General features: G+C 49.7%; 1 protein-coding gene and 1 pseudogene across 1 annotated transcript; both read right to left on the bottom strand.

Annotated features, from left to right (window-relative positions):
• Nucleotides 1–10085: 10085 nt before the first annotated feature.
• Nucleotides 10086–19475, bottom strand: LOC120602108 (keratin, type II cytoskeletal 71). The gene is made up of 9 exons (XM_039862069.1): nucleotides 18974–19475; nucleotides 15957–16171; nucleotides 15209–15269; nucleotides 14575–14670; nucleotides 14044–14208; nucleotides 13729–13854; nucleotides 12091–12311; nucleotides 11368–11402; nucleotides 10086–10566 (listed from the first exon to the last, which is right to left on the bottom strand). The coding sequence occupies exons 1-9, from the start codon at nucleotides 19418–19420 to the stop codon at nucleotides 10355–10357; spliced, it is 1578 nt and encodes a 525-aa protein (XP_039718003.1). The 5' UTR covers nucleotides 19421–19475; the 3' UTR covers nucleotides 10086–10354.
• LOC120602261 (uncharacterized) lies at nucleotides 18785–18903 on the bottom strand (annotated as a pseudogene).
• Nucleotides 19476–21485: the final 2010 nt, after the last annotated feature.

Raw genomic sequence — 21485 nt, 5'->3', positions numbered from 1 at the left:
TCGGAAGGCCCATCGCTCAGACTGCTCGGGGCCGGGGACACTGGGTGGGGTGCAGACCCGTCGTGGGTTCTCTGGTTGCTCCCCGAGACGCGAGCTTCCTGTTTTGTTCCCGGCACGGATCTGTGAGGGGCTGGGTAACTGCTGTCTCCCACATCTTCAGGGGGTTTGTGTGTCCACTGGAGACTGACCGTCACGTGACCCAGTGTGGGGTCCTCACATTGAAGCTGGCGTGTGGGTCAGACGCCCGCTGACCAGAGTCGGGGCGGGTGGAGGACGAGGGTGACTCACTCACGACGAGGGGTCAGTGCCGGCCGGCCGAGCCGCCCCTCGTGCTCGTGCGTGGGACCCCCGCCGTCCAGCGGGAGCACAGGGTGGCGGGGACGGACCTGCTCTGCTCCTTGGGCCCTGCTGCAGCCCCCCACGCCCTGTCGTTCTCAGGGCTCCGGAAATGAGGGGCACGGACTGCTTCCTTCCGGAAGAGGACGTGAGTCCCCGTTGCTGTCTGTGCCTCTCACCGGGAGGTGACAGTGGACATGTGCTGCTCACGAGTGTGCATGTCTGTGACTCAGTGTCAGGACCCTCCCTCCGGGGGGGCAGAAAACCGGAAGCCAGTGGGTAATGAGGTCCGATCATCGGCATCCTGTGAGTCAGAGGCAAAGAAGCCGGCACCCAGGTGCCCAGCCCTCCCTCCCCTTCTAGACCAGCTAAGATGACTAAGACCCCAGAATTCCCTGCCTAGTCCCTACTCTGTCCCAATCTACTTATTTTACTATTATCTAAGCTCTTGAGGTTATTTACATCTGTTGAATCTATATAATGTAAATACTACACAATCATACACCATCGCATCTCTCTTTGCAACTCTGTGATCAGTGACATCATGTTAGTAGCTTGAAATCACCATTGTGGGAGTATTTGCACCAAAGAAATCACCAAAGAAATCACCCAAGACTGCAGATTTGATCTTAATTTATTGTTTTGTTGACTGTCTAGACTGCACTGTCAATCATGGTTGCCAATAGCCCCAAGTGGCTATTGAGCACTTAAAACGTGGATAGTCCAAATTTAGATATTTTGTAAATGTAAAATGCACACCAGATTTCAAAGACTTAGTATGAAAAAGAATGTGAAATATATTGTTAATAGTTTTTATATCGATTACATGTTGAAATGATAATATTTGTATATATGGCTTAAGTATAATATATTATTAGAATTAATTTCATCTATTTTTTCATGTGGCTACTAGAAAATTTAAAATTTTATGTATGGCTCATGTTAAACCTCTGTTGGACAGCTTTAGGCTAAATTTAATTAAGTGATGGAGAAAATGTTATGCAAATTAAACTTAAAAGTGTATTGTGTCTATAACCATTACATTGTGAACAGCCAAAAAACTGACAAATAATCTTCCAGTATTCAAAACTTATTATCTGATTTAGCAAAGAAGTCATTCACATCACTGAGAAATGAGTGAAGTTCCAACCCTCATCTTCACTTTTGTGTTAATATTAATGGGATGAAGGGGCGATGACATTCTGCAGAGGCAATGCCAGGTGAGATGAAAGGCAAGGGCTCTGGTCTTTCAGAGGACTGTTTCACTTTCTTCTTAAATATTAGAACGAAATGTGAACGAATGTTCATGCTGGAGCTATACCTGTTTGCCAGTTGTGACCACAGGCTAGCTGTGAATATAAGAGCTTAGCAAAAATCAGTCAAAAGTATTTTATGAAACTCAGTTGGCTTTATAGAGTTTACAATAAAGAGTAGTGTATATTTTATTATTATTTGTCAATTGTGTGCTACATGTCATATATTAGTAAAACATAATAAATTTATGTACGTACATATAAATGTGTGTATACATATGTACATCTACGCATGTGTATATATAGGTATGTGTGTATATTTATACTATATAAACACATTTGTTTTCAGAGAGCTGATTGCTAAGCATTTACCATCATACCACTGTCTCCAACCTTCCTGCTACCCCAGCCCATTTCCCAGGCCCTGGCCTTTGTGGCACTGGCAGTCTGTCCTTCCTTGTCTTTTACTTTCCAGATCTGCAGAGCCTCAGACATGTGACTAGAGGCCCCTCTGCCTCCTCCCTTTGTTCTCCTCAGGTCGCCTTTTTTTAATCTATTCGCCTCTCAACTGTCTGGGCTCACATTTCAGTTTCCAGACAGAAGCCCTAAAATGTTAATCATGGTGCCACAGAAATTCCATTCCTGGCCTTGGCACTGAACCAGAGCTCTACCCGCCTGCTCTTGTCCTGGGACCCTCGCAGCTAGAAGTCAGCTTTGATACGACTACTGGCACACCTGGCCCTCGGGATTGTCAGGTGGCCATTTCCAGCCTCATCAAAGATAGGTCTGAATGGGGACACAGGGGTGACTGAGCCACAGAGAGGGGTGTGGCACAGGTGAGTGGTATTCAGAGCTCTGTCGACTTCTTGTACCCACCAAGTCACCTTGTGGCAGTTCTGTGCTGAACACCGTACATGAAAACATTGCCGCTGCCAGGCTCTACCCACCAGGGGACTCCCGGAGGAAACGAAACATGGACTAAGACTATTGAGAGGCAGGGGACACTGAGGGGAAAACTAGCAATCCTGTTTAAAGTAAACCACAAACTTGGCAACATACATGTGGCAGGAGCAAGGCATGGTTTAGGAGGAGATTCCAGGGGTTTGGTTCAGGAGAAAGTACAGGGGCAAAAGCTCCATTATGGTGGGGAGAGACTGAGTAGGAAGTTGCGGGCTCTGAAGATCTGGGTTAGCTTCCTGGAGGTGGAAAAGTTTCAGAAATCTAGGCTCAAATACATTGGTCTGAAGAACAAGATGAAGGAAGGAGGTGACAAGCACTCTGGCTTCTGAAAAATCAAATTTGGATCAGAGTCTCCAGTGAACCCCTAAAAATTACCTGTGGTTTCTCATTGTCTCTCATAACAGTAATAATAATAATAGCAATAAAAGTTTATTATGCACCTGGCATTTTATGTCTGAACCACAACAATGCTAGGAAACAGTTGCTGTCATTATCACTCTTATTCCCATTTTTGCAGAAGAGGAAACAGACACAAAGAAGATAATGAACTAGCTACAAGGCACAGCCCTTCTGGGTGGAGTCTGGGAACAGAGCCCTCGCCCTTCGCCCCACACGGCATTGGTTCTGCAGAATCAAAATCACTCCTTTGTTTCATAGCTGATGCTGTTTTTCTACAGGCTTCCCTTTTATTGTTCCTTTTGAGGATTTTCTAAACATTGAGCAGTTGACTGAGTGGTTTTATTCTCATTGTTTAGATGAGGACACTGAGATACAAAGAGGTTGCACAGTAAATGAAACGCTGAGACGAGGACCATGCTAAAGCAGTTTTCATTAATCTGGAGCTAATGGAGAAGAATAAGTGTTGTTAATTTTGTTTAATCTAGGGGACTGAACTTGTTTTGAGAGGGTGTTCTTCCTGCTGCAAAATTGTTCCCTTCTTATGAATTGGTGAAGGCAGTAAATGGTAATTGTTGCTTTTTTAATGTCGCGTTTTTGCGAAATGAAAGGCTGGCAGCTCTAGCGTCTGACTAGAAATCTTAGTTGATTGTGGACTCTCAGCATCCCACCCTGTTAGCCTGGGGCACAGGGGCTTGCTCAGCACTCACCACACACGTCTCTGGCCTCGGAGGACCTATGCGACTGAGAAAATAAGAAGGATGCTCTAAGGATGGTGCCAACTTGCTTTCTTTCCACCGAATTGGGAAAGATGTCCTCCATTACCCCTGACCATGGATGAAGGGGTCTCAGAGAACCCTGGCCCTGGGCTGACCTGCCTGCTGAGGACTTGCATAGGGGACAACCCTATCTTTCTGGCTTCAGAGAGTGTGCTGTCCCCACCAAACCTCTATTTCAAACCTGCCTCAGCCTGCATGGGCCCCCTTCCCCTGATGCTCCACTTGCTTGATTGGGGGAAAAATTAACAAGTATCTTCCCACAATTCCTCAGGCAGTCAAAGCCATGATTCATCCACCTTTTATTTGTTTTTAGGATTTTTCCGTGGCAACCTAAAGGGCCCTCTCTACTGATTTGGCTGGATTCCAGAACATCAAAGATCTATTCAAACCAGAAAAAAAATCAGGACCAAGTGAGGAGAGCTAGTTCCTAGAAGAAAAATGTTTTCTACTTCTTGTAAATGAAAATAATCCTTGGATCATCTATGTTTCTGAATGATCTGTTTCATGGCCTTGCCTTCATTTTTGGAGAGTATTTTCTCCCTCTTCCGTTAGCACTGCAATAGACAGTGATTATATTCCAGACTAGAATAGTGGGAACGAGAAATAGCTAAGGCAGAGAAAGGAAGAGACTTGAACTTACAAAGTATCTTCTTGCCTCAAGCTGATGCTGTGATAAGGTCACAGTTGAATGAGGAAACATTAGAGAATTGGGATTAGGCTATTTGACCTGAGAATCTTCATTCCTGAGAAGGCCAGTAGGTGAGTGAGGCAGATAAGAAACAGTCTTCATTGCTAGGTGAGATAATGTAAGCTTGATAAGAAGTCAATGCCCCATGTAACTGGCGGGGTGGCAGTCAGACATCTAAGGCCAGGTTATGAGACATGAGGACTCTGGAGTCTCCTCAGAAGGTACTCTCTAAAACCAGAGACCCTTCCATCAGGGGTGGCTGCAGAGGTGGCTGGACTGGCCACTACACCTACGTCTAGAGAAAAGCCAGCACCCAGAGAGCCCATTTTCATGGTCAAGTCCATCTCCCTCATTCTTCTCCAAATTCTTGCTGGTCTAGAATTTCATTTTGATGCTTCTGCTCCCAGAGCCCAGTCAGCTTCTCAGGATAAACTGTCCACCCCCACAACCCTGCTCTGCTTCAGCCCATTTTCTCCAAAATAAGCCCAAACCCCACACTGGTTCCATTCTCCAGCCCACCTCCACCTTCACCTCGCAGCCTCCTTCTTTATCCCCTCCTGGTCTTGCTCTAGGGCCAACACTATCCATTTCCCTGGCTGCCTCTGGCACAGGAGACAAGGGCTTCAAGGAGAGCTTAATCTAAGTGCTGCTCTAATGCTCTCATCATTGAAAGGATTGGCTTCTATGACTGACAGGTGACAATGGGACCATAACCTCTGCAGGCAGCCTGCAGCAAGGAAACTTGAGATGGCTTCCATGACAACCAGTAGAGGAAAAGAGAACCCAGCCCAGTGCCTAGGACTCAGAGATGTCAGGCTTCAAATGACAGCATATGATGGATAGAAGTTCCAGCAGATAATAAGCAGAGAACCCACAGGATATCAGAGCAGGGTGGAAATGGACATCAGTTGGGTAGGCAAAGGCAGATGATTCCTATACTGGGAAGCAGGGTGGCAATGTAGAAAGAGTGGGGGCTCTGGAGAGAGAGACCTCATGGAATCCTGGCTCCATGTACTGGCTCTGTGGCTCTGGATTTAGCAAGTTTCTGTCTTAGGAATAACAACACCCACCTCAGAGAGGTCATGCAGGTGATGTGCCAAGTCCAGGGATATTCCAGCCCACAGTAGGTTCTCCATAAACATCAATTTCCATTCCCTCTCTTCAGACCCCCATATGGTACTTTGGGCCTGAGTGTAGGAGAGGGTCATGGAGAGGAGGCTTCACAGATGAAGAAAAGGAGCTGAGTTGTAGTCAAGACCAGGAGGCCTCAGCTCCTTGATGGGAGCCCCAGGTGCAGTGTTACTGAAGCTTAAGATGCATTATAATAAGATCCCCAGAAAAGTGATATGCAAATTAAAATGTGAGAAACATTGGTCTAGTCAAACCATCCGTGCAACAGTTGAGTCCCTACGATACCCATCAAGAGTTGCTGAACTCTTGGACACTTTCAATAACGGCGAGCACCTTATCTCTTAAAGCTGTCCATTCCATCTTGAGTTTGGTTTACTCCAGTCCCTCAGTGCAAGGTCTCCCCATTTCACCTTTATCTTTAGCTTTCCCACTTCCTATCTTTTACTTCCACCCAACAACGGCTTCAGTATCTACAGCTAGCACCACAGGAATGTACCCCAACCTCAAATCCCATAGAAACTCACTCAGAAGCCAAGGGAGATTCTATTTCAGTGAATTTTCCTGCCCAGTTTTTATTAATATTCCTGCTTAGGTCTCTTAAGCCTAGATTTTAGCACTGCAGACTTTCATCCTGGGCTGTCAGAAGGCAGAGGGAGCCCAGCCAGGGAGCACTGCAGAACTCCTGGTCTTCCAGGACTTAGTCCTGGGCCTCCCGCCTCTGAGTCATGTTCTCTTAAGATTGCCCCTCGAGATGATGCAACCAGATCCAGGAGCTGCTTGTTGCCCATGGACAGGAGCATGAACATGTCCGAGGCCTGGGCCTGCAGTCCGTCCACTCCTGCAAGATGATGGGGAGCTCAGCCCCAGGCCAACAAGCCATCTTTCCTGCCACAGCAGCATGAGGAGCTCCCTGACTTAGGGTGGCCCTTCCTGCTTCAGGATGTGTGTGAGCAGACCTTTGCCCTTCTGGTCTTCATGCTAGCTGAGTATGAGGATTCGGCAGGAGTTGTTTTGACAGGTAGTAACACGCAAGGAACAATGGATTTGGAATCAGAGGCCTGGGCCTTCCTGAGGCTCGATTTCAGCATAGGTGAGTAGGAATTGGGCATAAGCTGTCCAGCCCCTGTATGTGGTCCTGGGGGCTGGGGGAGATAGTAGCCACTGAATAGCAGAGGAGAGCCAAGCTGTGCATAACTCAAAGGACACCCAAAGGCCTATATCATTCAAGAAGAGACCAGGACTGGCTCGGCCATAACTCTTAATCCCGGGGTAGCCCCAGCGACACTCCGGGGAAGCTGGTCTCCTATATGATGCCTCCATTTGGGCTTCCAGCTCTGCCCTCCTACCAAAGGCTCCCTCATACCCTGAGGAGGAGGAAAGGCCATAGGCCTCATCCCTACCCCTTTTCCTCTGTCTCTGATGTTTCTGGAGAACCTGTTCCTTCCCTCTGCTCCTGCTAGGCTTCAGAGAGCCAGGAAAGAGCCAACTAGTTACACATGATACACTCTCTGGCTTCCCCAGGCAGCCTCTGCCCTGCCACCCTTCTCAAGCCGCTTTCTCTTCCAGCCTCCCTGACTCACATCAAGCCCCACCTGCACTCCCCTCTTCCACTCCACTGAGTACCATTGAACACTCTGAAATTGTTGGATCGTATTGTTGTCCAGAATCTCCTCTGCTCATGAGGCTACCCAGGTCCGTAACCTGCCCACCTTAGGGACACCACCTCCTCATTCTTGTTGGAGATCAGGGCCATCCTACCACGAGTGCATTGGAAAGAGCTCAGAGCTTTGCGGTCCAAGCCTGGCTCTGCCCCTGACAACCCAGGTGACCTTAGGTGAGCCCTCTACCCCTGACTGGGTCTTGGTTCCTTCACTGGTGAAATAAATAGGGCAGTTCCTGCTGTGCAGTACAGAGGTCTCCAATCAGGACATCCGAGCCATGTCAGGAGTGAAGACAGCACTGAGCCCTCCTCCACATTTACCTTGCAGTCACTCTCCTCCTGGAACCTGCCAGGTGTGAGGAGCAGGCAGGTGGCAGCACTGCCAAAAGACAAACTTCTGTCCAGACTCATGAGATGAATCAGAGCCCTCTAAAAGGCAGGCTATGGACTGAGTACCTTTGGGATCTTCTCCAGCCCAGGGTGGTTGTAGAGAGTCAGGGAATCTGATCCTCAGTGTTTTCATCTGTAAAATGGCAATAGCACTGTTCTTTCACTCCCAGTGCTGTGCTCAGGCAACAGATGTGAAGCTACCTGGTAAACTGTAAAGCACAGGTAGGCACCAATAAGAGAGGCAATACGTGTCACCACTTTCTCCACTGTGGCCATTGCAGGTATTGCTAACTGATCATGCCACTCCCCTGCTCTGGATATGGACACAACCACAGGATCCTCAAGATCAAACTCTAGGTCAGTGGTTCTCAGCCGTAGCTCACTAGAACCTTTATGCTAAGTTTCCAAAGACACCAGTGAATGCTTGGACCCACTCCGGCAGCCTGCCCTAGTTGGTTTGGAGTAGGGGCTCAGTCATGAGTATTTTTTCAAGTTCTCGGGTTATTTTTAATCTGTGTAAAAAGCCACTGCTCTCAGCTACCAGAATTATACGATCACGTAGACACACATAAAGTAGTGGCCACCCTACCTGCTAGTCATTGTCTTTAGTCCTTAAAATTGTCTTAAAATCATCCACCAGGTCCTGCTTGGTCTGCAAGCCACATCTAGTTGAGCTTTCTCATTTAAGGACCTGATATAACTCAGGTCCCATCTCCTACGTGAAGCTCCACTCCATCCTCAGCACCTTGATCTGGTGCTCAAGAAAACAGACTCAGAACCCAGGATAACCCTACCCACCTAGGAGACTCCTGTGAGTCCTGGAGCACAAAGGAATGTGGGAGAGTTCTTCACTCTCTCCCCAGACCTTGATGATAAACAGGCAGCCTCTAGAGAAGAAGCCTTCATCCCCATACTTGAGAATCTAGCATTTCTTCTAAGCCTCTTGACTGGAGAGTTTTTTCTGCTATCCACTTCAGTCCTTATTGTTGCAAAGGGAGCAGGAGAGCAGAGGCAGCAGGTATGTATGGACTCTTTGTTGAGGAGATAGCAATGTCTATACTCTGGAAACACACACACACACACACACACACACACACACACACACACACACACACCCTTGCCTTGTTGACCAGGGAAGCAAACTTGTTGGGTCTTGATCTGCTTTCTTTCCTCCACCCACACCTGCTGAATGGTGGTGTTGACTTCCAGGTTGTGGGCAGCCAGGAGGCTCTGGCTGATGGTCACCTTTTAGGTGGGGGGGCTTCGAGCCTGGCTCTGTGGCCTTGCCGTAAGCCCGACCACCACTCTGAAGTTCTACTTGCCAACCCAGCCTAACCATCCCTTCCTTCAATCTCTCCACCTCCATCTTTGGAAGCCCCCCAAATCCCCAAGGACTTCCTGGCTGAGGTTTGCCAACTCATGCTGGTCGCTGGGGAATCTGCCCATCTGTCCTCCTTACAGCCTCTTTGTCATAAGAACAGGACTGGCCTCCATCACAGTGATTCCAGGGTAAACAGGTGTCTGGGGAGGTGCAAACTACAATCCCCGAAGTTCATAACCTGCCCCAACCCCCAACTCACTCTACCCTAGTTGAGCCTCAATTTCCAAAAACTTGTTCCCTAGCTTAGCTTTTCAGCAGACAGATCCAAAGTGTGTGGTCCTCACCAGCTTCACCCCTCCTAGGCATCCTGTGAGGAGGCCAGGCTCTGAGCAGAGAGGAAAGGGTTGAACAAATGCAGATTGTTTGCCAAGCCCCCACCTTCCCTCTAGGAAAGACCCAGTTCTCAGAAAGAGGCCAGGATCCCTGTCTGGATCAGGACCAACTGTGCCATTGGACAAAAACCAGGCTGCTCGCATACCCTTCCCATGTTTCTCCTTTCTTCTCTCTTGTGCCTTCCCCCTCTCTCTACCCAGTTTCTGCTTCTCACTCATCTCCTTGCAGCCCCAACGGTGCTCTCAGTCCTTCTGCCACTTCTGCTCCAAGAGCTCCTTCTATTTCTGCTCTACAAGAAAAATTAACCTGGAAATATGAGCCACACAGGTGATATGCAATGGTGTGGTCTGTGTGTGTCTGTGTGTGGTGTGTGGTGCCTGCTCATGAGACATCTGAATGGAGGTCCGTGTATACACCTTGACAACTCAGAGAAACCAAGCCATCAATTTGTGCTGTTTATTGAGGATGCATTGGGAGGGCCTTTAGGAAGAAAGGAGAAGCAAAGAGGCCTCCTCTTCTCTGCTTTTGGGTGCATGAGAGTGAAGAAAGAGACCTTGTATTGTGCTTGGTCCCACTCAGAATGAGCCGTGAGTCTGAGCCAGGGTGGAGTGGGGACTGGACCTCTCTTGGTTGTTTGTCCTTCAGTCCACCTTTTCTTGAACAGAGAACTAGTGCCTAGCATCTTCAAGAGCTGGGACAAAGACCCCAGTGTGAGAGGGGGCTTGGTCTGAGATCCAGAGGGCCAGACAGAGTGATTAGTGGCTGAGCCAGAGGCTAGAGCCAGGGGCTGAGCTGGTGGCATGGCTGGGGGACCACAGCCAAGGAGGTGAATGCCAGGCATGTGCAGAGAAGAATCTCACCAAGTTCAGTCATCCACACTTGTCTAGGCTCAGGAAGACACAGGTTGGGAGAAGTGGGATTGCCAAGGCCAGAGCTTGAGGCACAAGAGCAGGGCTGGCAGGGTGGGGATGAGGTTGACAGTGGGCTGGGGATCCAGAGCCCCTGCTGGGCATACAGGGGTGATGCGAGGGCACTAGGCATCCCTCTCTACCGACTGGCTTTCTTGGAGGGGGCACTCAGGCTTGAGCCTTTCCCCAGGGTATCCTTATAGTCGCTGGCGCTGCCTCGGCTCCGGGCCTCCCCACCACGGACACTGCACACTCCAGAGATACAGCTGCTGCTGTTGGCCACATAGCCACCGCTGACGGAGCTGGGCCGGAAACCATAGCCACTGCTGCCACCGGTGCTACTGATGATGGCTGCAGAGAAACAGCTGATCAACTCTTCCGGCAGGGTTGGGGCTCTTCTTAGAGTAATGGGTTGGGTGGAGACTCCAATCATAGCTTCTCCCACCCCATCTGCCCCCCAGGAAAAATTATCCCTGAGACAGCTCCCCCATGTCCTACCCTTGGCTTGCCCAGTTTATACCCAATCTGGCTGATTCTTAATTCTCAGAGATCCATCTTTTTAGTCCAGGTACCAGTGCACCCACCTGTCATTCCGGACATTCAGCCTTGTCCTTTCTATTAGCCTTTTTTTGGTTAAACTTCCCATATTCCAACCTCTCCCTCCTGCTAGCTGTCCCATGGATGGCATCTTTCGGAAGCTCTGGTTTAATTCTTTTAGCCCCAGTGAGAAACCTAGAGATCCACTCTTGTCAGCTTGACCTCCAAAGTCCCCCATTTACTAATTTTCTCAGCTCCTTCTAAGTCCCCAGCCCAGATCTGATCACAACTTGCAGACATGGCTCCTCAAGCCTCACACACACCCAAACTCATTTTCTTGCAACATGTCTTTTGGTTCCCCATCCTGATGGAGACAGCCTTCCTAGCTGTCAGTCCCTAGGAAAAGAAAGACAGAGTGACAAGGAGGAAGGAGCCCTGGACTGGGAGTCAAGAGGCCTGGTTGCTGGCCACACCTCTGCTACTTGGCTCTGTGATCTCAGGCAAAGGTTTTCCCTCTCTGGTTCTTAGATTGCTCATCCACACACACAGAGTATGACAAAAGCCCTTTCCGTCTGTAGATTCTACAATTTTAGGTCCAAGCATACAAATACTTACAGATACTGACAGGGGAGGGAAATTCTCCTGACATCCTATTTGGGAAAGAAATAAAATAAGAGTGAGCAATCATGTAACCCACAATCTATTAACCTAAGAGCTAGTGCTCCCACCAGCCTCATGTGAGTTTCTGAACCCAGTGGACACCTATGGAAATTCCAAGTCTTCTTTGGCATGAGCAGAGCCTGAGAAGCTGGGAAGCTACCCCTGAATCTTTGGGGTAACCAGGTAGCAATCCAAGTCAAACAGTTGTTTGTATGAGATGAACATGTGGGAGTGGTATGCATACTTCCCAAGGGTCAAGCCTTGGCTCTGAGCCTTTCTTTCTCCCAGGAGCATTGGGGAAGCTGGAATGGTTGCCCTGGGACATCTCTGACAAGTTCAAGTTCATCTTGTACTCGGATAGGTAAGGAAAATGAAACAAGAGGGCCTAACACAGTAATGGAACTTGTATTTTTTTTTTTTGCGGGGGCGGGGTGGGTGTTGCTCAGTACATCCAGGAAATTTGTGAAGATTGAATGAGCTATCCACTTAGCACAGTGCCTGGTATGAAGTAAGCACTTAACGCCTGAGTAGGGATTATTATTTACTAATATTATTCCTATCATCCCTGCCCCTTCACTCCCCAAGAACACATCTTTTCTGGATTAGGCTGTGTTAGGCTTTCTCCTTAGATCCTCCCCAAACCCTTGGGTCTCTCCTGCCAGAACACAGCCCCCTCACCTGCACTCCTCGCTCTCCAACAACTTCCGGTAGGTGGCGATCTCCATGTCCAGGGCCAGCTTCAGGCTCATGAGCTCCTGGTACTCACGCAGCATCCGGGCCAGCTCCTCTTTGCCCTGGTGCAAGGCGGCCTCCAGCTCATCCAGTTTGGCCCGGGCGTCCTTCAGGGCATTGTCCCCCCGTTGCTCAGCATCAGCAATGGCTGTCTCCAGATTAGAAGCCTAAATAAGGAATTGGAGAAGTTGGAAAACGTAAAGGAGTCATCAAAGTCATTCACATCCAAATCCCATTTGTTCTTTGAGATTCTGGGCAGAGATGCCCACTTCTACCCTTCACCCCCACTCCCTGCTCCTCTTCTAGGCTGGCAAGTCCTTAGCTCTATCTCCTTCCTTAGCTCTATCTCCACTCTCTTGTGTTTAGATGGTGTTGATGATGAAAACAGCACATCCTGCCCTCCTGAGATTATGGCCAATTCAGCACCATCTCAGTTATTGCAAAGGCATTTACTTGGCCACCCTGTGCCAGGGATACAAAACGAGTATGAGTCAGACTGGCTTCCACTCTTGAGTTGTTTAAAGCCTGGGAGTAGAGATCATTGGAATTTGGTATTGCAGGTACAATGACAATGGCTGCCTGGGTACAAGGGACCACAGATGAGGGGCATGGGAAAAGAGATTCCCCAGGATTAACTCTTATTTCCCAAGTGCTTACCATCCACCTGGCATGATACTCAGCCCTTCGTCCTCTTTTTGTATACCTTAGCTCCTCTAGTCCTCACAACACCCTGCACAGTGAGGACAAGTGACTTGTCCAATGTCACAGACCTGATAAGTGTTAAAGCCCATGGGAGAGTGGAAGGAGCACTGGACTAGGAACCAGGAGACCTTGGTTCAGATCACAGTCTGCTGTTTGCCTGCTGTGCAACCCACTTAACCTCTCTGAGTCTCAGTTTCCTTACCCGTAACATTAGGACACTTGCCTCAGAGTCTTTGTGAGAATTTAATGTGATAAAATGATAAGAACTATGACTATCATTATTATATACATACATCTTGTCTCGCCACCTGCTAAAACTGAGGCTGTGGCCTATATTTATGGCAGTGACTCTGAGTAAGGCCTTAATAAATATCCACAGAAGGCACTTTAATGGGTGCCCTCTGAGCGCAGTTTTCCTCAGTCATTTAATCAATAAATGTGTATTAAGCTGCTACCAGGCACCAGGCTCTGTACTATATACTAGGAAAACAATGGTGAACGAAGCAGACAGCTCCCTGCCTCCTTCCAGTCCAGTGGAAGAAGGGGCAGGCAGGTGCAATTAAAGAAGTGTGAAAAGCACGAGAAAAGCACAGGTGCCAGGAGAGCACGTTTACTGGGGCAGGTGGGGCAAAGGACTGTGGTCCTAGCCCAGCCTGAGGGATACAAGAAGGCTTCCTGGGGGAGGGGGCTCCAAAGCAGAGGTCCTTGGGGTGAGCAGGTGCTGAGATGCCCCGGGGATGTTTGCTCTAAGTGGCCGAGGCAGTGACTTCATTTGGCCCCTTTCGTCTCATAAGAGGTTGATGTCCTCAGCCCACTCATCCAACTCATTCCTCCTCCGATTGTGCCCGCCCAGCCCAGGCCACAGGCAACCAGACCCCTCACCTGCTTCTTCACATTCTCAATTTCAGAGCGGATTCTCTGGATGAGCCGGGTGAGCTCCGAGATTTCGTTCTTAGTGTTCTTGAGGTCATCCCCATGCCGGCCAGCTGCCAGCTGCAATTCTTGGAACTGCATACCCCAGAGCACAGAACCATGGATCAGCATGAGGAGGGTGTTGTAGGAGTACATGATATCTTGGGTTGGTGATGTCATGGGGCCAGGGCACATTGGACACTTAACTGGACCTTGCCTCTGTTCTGGGGACAGTCAGGACCAGCCCTCATGCCTGCTGGGGTTGCTCTCTCCAGCCCAGCTCACCTTGGTCTGGTACAGGGCCTCGGCCTCAGCCTTGCTCTTCAGGGCGATCTCCTCATACTGGGCCCGGACCTCATCAATGATGCTGTCCAGGTTCAGGTCCCGGTTGTTGTCCATGGACAGGATGACAGACATGTCGCTGATGTGGGACTGGATCTGAGTAATCTCCTGCAGGGGAAACAAGGAGAGTCTTGGGACTTGACTGTCAGAGACCAAAAATCTCCCCCAAGCAAGGTGAACAAATCCTGGTGATGCCAACTTCGTGGCTCTGAACTAAGGATATTGCTCTCTGGTCAGAGCGAGTTACCTCTGGGACCCAGACGGATTCTCTCCACCATGGAGCCAGGGCCTGGCCCATTTCCTTTCCGCCCAGAAGATAGAGATTGAAGAGTCTCTTGGAGCTGAGATGGGAGATGAATGGCTAACTCAGGGGTGGGGGAGGGCAGAGGTGGCCTGAGAACAATATCCTCTCCCAGCCCCCAGAATAGAGTTTTGGGGGCTGCGCTCAGAGAGGTGGAGCGAAGAGAGACTTACGGCTTCATAGAGACACTTGAAGAACTTGATCTCCTGGTCCATGGAGTCCACCTTGGCCTGTAGCTCCACCTTATTGGCATAAGCTGCATCCACATCCTGAAAGATGCCCAGCCATCCCCCGGTCACCGCCAGTGCAGCCAAGGAGGCCACAGCCTGGGTGCCCTGCACAGGGGAGTAGCTGCCCTCTTCTCTTTGGGGAGCCCGTGAAAAAGGAAAAGAAGAAGCAAAAGGCCCAGCCCTACCCATCCTGCTTCTTCAGCAGGGACCAGTGCCTTTCGAAGGAAGGGAGCCCCAGCCAGCCTGCTGTCAGTCATCCTTGTGACATCTGAGCAGGCCCCAAGGCTGCAGGGGGGCCCTGTGTATCACCCTCTGCTATTCTTCGCTATGGACAAACCCTGTCCACATTAAACACTCAGGAAAGCTGTCATCTTCCCTGTCTTTTTATTCCCTTTTCTGAATAGTTGTTTTTTGGTTTGTTGGTTTGGTTGGGTTTTTTTTTTTCCCCCCATGGTTCCCTGCCTTTACTTCGCTTTTTCTGAATCAGCTTACTTTCTCTGAGAGCAGATCACACGGCAGGCTCAGCATCTCCTGTTCCCAGGTCAGCCCTGGATTCAGGGCTTGCTTTCCCACTCACCTTCTTGAGCAGCACAAACTCATTCTCTGCAGTTGTCCGCCTGTTGATTTCTTCCTCGTACCTGTGGGAATCCCAGGGCTCAGTCAGTTAATACAACTGCCTGAGAAACATCATTTGCCCAGGGAAGACCCTGAGCAAGGGGCATTGTGCCTGTCAGAGGGCACAGGCGCTGAGGGGCTGTGGAGTCCAGAGCCTGAAGGGCTGGCCAGGCAAGGAAGGCTTCCTAGAGGAGGGGATGTGGTAACCAAGTTTGGAAGAAGGAGATTGTCGAAAATGAGGAAAAAGCATGTGGAGCAAATGTCCTGTGGGAAATCTCAGAGGAAGCAAAAAGCAACCTCCTCCCTCAAAATTTGAATAAAGTTTTACAGATGAATTTCCCCAGTTACTCCTCATAGAACTTCTGGGAAGTAGATGGATGTAAACCCCCTTTTACTAATGAGAACACAGAAGCTTGGGAAAATAAGAGAGGTTACCCAGGGTTTTTCTCACCCCAGAGCCAGAGATAATCTTCTCATTGTCCAACTAATTGGACATTTGTTCTAAGTGCCAGGCCAGAGGCTGGAGGGGCAGAGAGGAAGTTCCAGAGTTTTGTTGGGGTGATTTTGCTTAGTATGATGAATAACACTGCCCCCCATATCCAAAAGCTTTAAGCTGAGGTAGCTTCTGAGGCCCTGAGGGGCCACTCCTGCAGGATGAGCTCAGAGGGATACGGCAGTTGTCAAGGTACAGGGGTCCCCTCCTCGCTCACCTCTTCTTGTAGTCCTCCACCACATCCCGAACGTTCCTCAGCTCCGAGTCCAGCCTCACCCTGTCCCCGGACAGCGTCTCCAGCTGCTTCCGCAGGGTGCTGATGTAGCCCTCGAGGATGGGCTCCAGGTTGTTCTTGCAGTTGTTCAGGTCCAGCTGCTGCAGCAGCTCCCACTTGGTCTCCAGCACCTGGTTCTGCTGCTCCAAGAACCGTACCTGGAACCCAAAGCCCAGAAACTGTTGAGCCCCCACAAAAAGTCACATCTGTCACTCACAGTGCACTGTGCAAAGTGCTCTACCTGCATTCTTTTCCTTTACCCCCCACAACAGCTGCACGAGGTGGGCAAATCGTTAACCCTATTTAATGGAGAGGAAACTGAGGCATAGAGAAGTTTAGCCTCTTTCCAAGGTCTGATGGTTTAATAGGTGGTGTAGCCCATAAATGAACCAGACATGGATCCCCATAACCTGTGCATCCAGTCACTCAGAACCACCACGACTAAAACAGCACAGGGCAGGGTGTGCCTGAAGGTACCAGGACAGAGTCAGGCTGGATCCATCTTTGGGAACTTTGACCATTCTGAAGAAGGGATCTTCTGTTCATTGTATAACACATCAAGCTCAATGAAGCTCAGTGGGCTAAGAGCTTCAGCTGTTCTAAATTCCAGCAAGGCCCCAACTCTACTTTGCTCATGGCCTCTTCCTTTTTCCCTAGTCCTATTTCTCAGAACCATCTTCCCTAGAGCAAGTATGGTGCAAGCTACCTGTGCCACTGTGGCCTCACTGGGCCAGGAAACTGACCAGAGGGGATAGATCTGCACACATTTTTAAATGTGACTTCCCTTAATCTGCATGAGCACAGTTACTGTTTAAACAAAATTGTGTTCCCTAAAGTCAGAAACATAGACATTGGAAAACTTTGGGATTCAGTGTTAAGATGGGATTAGCCACCAAACACCTTGCCTCCATCAGATCAGCCAGCGTTTGGTTTGGTTTAACCAATCCTGGCTTTTTTCATGTATAGCCAGAAAACTGAACGAACATTAACCAAAGAGTAAACCCTACACTCAGGACACCACAGTATATATCTAGACCACATGCTGGACACATCTGGATCACTGTTGGAGGTACCCGCCTTCTCTAGCTGCCCGGGTTATGGGATTATACTCCTCTAGAGACTAAAATGGTTTGAGAACTGTCTAGGCTTCTCCCTCACTCTAGTCAGACCACCTTTGTTCACAGAGGTGACCGTCTTCATGTTCATCTTCCTTTTCATGTCTCTAGACTTCATTCTTTAATAGTGTTTGACCAGTCCAGCCACAGATCAGCCCACTCTCATTCCTCAGCCCCAAACCTCAGAATACCTTGACCTCCATATGTGAAATGGCTTAGAGCAGTGGTCCCCAATCTTTTCGGCACCAGGGACTGGTGCTCCTATGAGAATAATGCCTGATGATCTGAGGTGGAGCTGAGGCGGCGATTCGAGCGCTGGGGAGCGGCTGCAAATACAGATGAAGCTTCGCTTGCTCGCCTGCCTGCCGCTCAGCTCCTGCTGCAGCCTGGTTCCTAATAGGCCACAGACCAGTACCAGTCCATGGTCCAGGAGTTGAGAACCCGTGGCTTAGAAGAGTAAGAAGCCACAGAGATGGTGCTGGTTCCTGAGGTGACCAGGGGCAGTAGGGAATCCTCCTCCAAGCAGTAGAGAGTTGCATGGAGTGGGAGTGGGGAGCCAGGTTCTGAGGGCTGCTGACCATTTCAGCCATTGGCATTGTCCTGGGCTGACCTGTTCTTAGTGCCTGTCACAGAGCCCACAGAGCCCTCCAGTACCCAGGACTGGATCTGGAGGCAGGAAGTCGAGCATGCAATCTCACCTTCCCTCCCCCCAGATGACCCTGGGGATGGCCTTCACCTCCATGTTTTTGCCAACTCATAAAATAGGAGCAAAAAGTTCTTATCTACTGAAAGTCAGGGCCTATATGGACTGGATGATCCTGTGAAGCCTCTTCCAGACCTTTGCTTTCTCTCCTTTTCAGCACCCCTCCCCTAACCCTCCTGAAATAAAAATGATAGTAACAACCACCACTACAGGGGAGTACTCAGTACCTGTCAGACGTTGTGCCAAGATCTTCACATGCATTTCCTTTTACAAACCTGACAACGAACCCAAGAGGTAGGTTTTTATCTCCATTGTAGACATGAGAAAACAGAGGCACAGACAGGATAAAAAGCTCCTCAGGCACACGGCTGGGAAGTGATGGGCCAAGGTGGAAGCGAGGTCTGGCTTCAGAACATCACAGAGCCCTCTTCTCTACTGCACTATTGTGCCTCTTGAGAGAGAGTCCTCAGCCAACTGAAACAGATGTCCTTGGCAAAGCCACCTGGGGAATGGCCAGCGCTGATGCTCCTGAGTCAATAATAGAATGACTAGTGGACGAGATCGGCTGGCAATGGATGTGCAGAGGACAGCTTCTCACATGGGCCTAGGCTGAGCAATGGCAACGAGCTGGCCCTTGAGAGTAAGAAGCAGGACCCTTTTCTTAGGAGGCCCTGCCTCTAACTCTGATAAGCTATGCCAGTAGAAATTGAGCTGCCTCTGTTTTCTCTAGGGAAAGACTACACAGGGAATCTTACACTAGTCCCCCTAAAGATAGAAAATACCTGATTTGTCCACAGGAAGTGCCTCTCCAAATCTAACCTTAATCCACATTGCTATAACAAAAGCTTATTTTCTTTTCTTTTTTTTTTTTTTTCAGGCAAGGCAACCCTTGGTTGACCTCACAGATTGCAAGGACCTTGTCAGCTTACAATCCCTTATTGTTTTACTTTTTACATCTACAGCACCTGGTCTTCTTAGGTGGTCTCCCATCCAAGTACTAACCATGCCCGACCTTGCTTAGCTTCCAAAATCAGATAGGATTGGGCTTGTTCAGGGTAGCATAGCCATAGACCCAAAAGCTTACTTTCTAAGAAGAGACAAGAAGGGCTGTTTATAAGTTTCCCAAGTCCTAGCAGACCCACCTTGTCGATGAAGGAGGCAAACTTGTTGTTCAGAGCCTTGATCTGCTCCCGCTCCTGGGCACGCACTTTCTGGATCTCAGGGTCCAGCTCCACGTTGAGAGGGGCCAGGAGGCTCTCATTGACGGTGACCTGGTGAATGCCTCCAGGTGGGCACACGGTCGGACATATAGGTCCCAGAGCTACACTGCCAAACATGCTGCCAGCAAAACCGCTGGCCCGGCCCCGGCCAAATCCATAACCTCCACTCTTCCCGCTGCCACTGGCCACGTTGAAAGAGATGCTCCGGGCGCCCCCCAGGCTGTAGAGGCTCCGACTGCCGAAGCCCCCGCTTAGCCCTTTGCCCCCTGCCCGGAAGGAGGATGAGCTGCCCCCTGCGATCACGGCTGAGCAGCCACTGAAGCCCCCCTTGGGGGCAGCTCCAGACTTGCAGGTGAATTGCCGGCTCATGCTGCTGGTAGAGGTGGAGTTCAGACACAAAGGCAAAATCCCGGAGGGGTTCCACAGGTTGCTGTGAGGACTGCCAGGTGCCCTTCTTTATATGTACTTGGCACCGGGGCTCATGGATGGGCAGTCAAGGGCTTAATTCGTGGGTTTGGCTTGCCTGGGAGCAAGAAGTCATTTTCTCTATGCTGAGCTAGAGACCAAGCCCTCCCCACCTCTGAAACAACATGAAACCTTCAAAGTGCTGGGTTTGCAAGCCTTGCTCATGTAATTTGGGTCTTATCTAATTAACCTGCTGTTATAGGGTAATTTGCCCCAGGCCTAGCCTCTCCAGGGGGATGTCATTGGCCCTTCACCATCTCTATCCTGATTCATCTTCTCTGGATTGTGGGATTCTTCTTGGGGACTCAGGGAACAGGAGGGAATGGACTGCTCTGAACAGAGCAGGCCAGTGAGTAGAACATGTGGGGGCTCCAACCACAGTTATGTCCTCCTCTTTTCAGGACAGGGGCATATCATTCAGTCATGCACCCCTCCCCCAGACCTCCTAGAGGCACCCCCCACCCCCACTGTCTTCTCTTAACAAACAGAAGACAGCAGCTCTCTCTGCTGGGCTATTAGGAGTGGAGTGACCCTCTCCCAAGCATGGGACATTAGCAGCCCAGGGCAGAGCCAACCATGAACACAGCGGGGCTGTGTGCTTCTGCAAGTTACCCAGAAAAAGGGTCTCCACATTTCACCTCTCTCAAACTCCCAGAATAAGGCAGGCTAGAGGCTGAGCAAAGGACAATTAATGTCCAGTCCTTCAAGCAATGAACAGAAAGAGGAAGAGGAAAGGAAGATGGAGTTGGGGCAGGTGACTGAGAAATTCAGGAATTCAACTGGGAGAAATGATGGGACAACAGAGAGAGGCTCACCCAGGGCCTGGATGTTTCAAGGAAAAACTTCTGGGATGGGGGTGGGGAGGCAGAAGTCTATTTCATCATTCTGTCTTTCCTCTAATGTGTATCTCTGCTAATAAGACTAGCGGTGACTTGAGAACAGGCGCCATCTGTTTAGAGTTAAAGAAGTTGCTATCAAGGTGAGACTGATCTCCTGTTGTATCTCTCCAGACCCATGAGAGCCAAGAATGCAGGCTAGCTGGTGCCCTCCCCAGGAGTGCAGGCCTCCCCAAGAGGGTGGCCCAATGAGCATGGTGCCATCCTGCTCAAAATGGTCCTGTGGTCCCCATGATCCCTGTTCCAGAGTCCACCTGTTGTCCCCTCCATCCCAAGTCCCTGGCTCCTGCGACGCATCCTGGTCCTCCCTTATTACTGTCATTGCTGCTGTGGCCTCTGTTACTCTCATAGCTGACACTGACCCTGGAGATTGCCCATGCCCAAAGATCACTGCTGGGGCCCCATGGGTGGGCTGTGGCTCTTTACCTGGGTGTGGCCAAAACAGGAGAAGAATTTGGAGCAGGGCTGGAGTAGGGCTCTTTCTCTCACTTTGTTTAGGGAATCCATTCCTGCCTCCTCCTCAGCACCCTTTTCCACCCTCCCTTCTGCCATTTTGTCTTCATAGCTCTTATTGAAACCACCAGTATTTCTCTTTCCCTCCTCTCCATTTTTTATCTATCCTTCCCCATCTCTTTTACCACCTCTTGTTCTATTGCTTCCTAACTTGCCCTCTTCCTAAGGATCTTCCTGGGTCAACATAGGCCAGCTCTGACCTCCCCTCATCTCCCTCAGCCCTAAGCATGTCTTTTGCCTGTGCTAGAAGGACAGAAACTTTGTGGACAGCTTCTATGAGGTTCCTCTGAAGGCTGTGTCACATGTCATCTCAATTTTCCTTTGTAAGGAGAGTAGAAAGTTCTACAAATTAAATACAACCTAGCACACTCCTCCTTCCCTTCCTCCCTACAGTAAACCTCTATTGAACACCTATTGTGCGTCAGAAATTGGGCCCCGTGCTTGGACACAGGAGCATGTGGGATAACTCTAAGGGCATTTCACCGCTCTCGGAACCCAGTCCTCATATAGTGGTCCTCCGCCATGGTTTTGCTGGCTGTATGTTTCTCTGACATGCATGA

This window comes from Pteropus medius, unplaced genomic scaffold, assembly GCF_902729225.1.
Source record: "Pteropus medius unplaced genomic scaffold, Ma_sr-lr_union100, whole genome shotgun sequence".
NCBI lineage: Eukaryota > Metazoa > Chordata > Mammalia > Chiroptera > Pteropodidae > Pteropus > Pteropus medius.
This window is presented reverse-complemented; position numbering and strand designations above follow the sequence as displayed.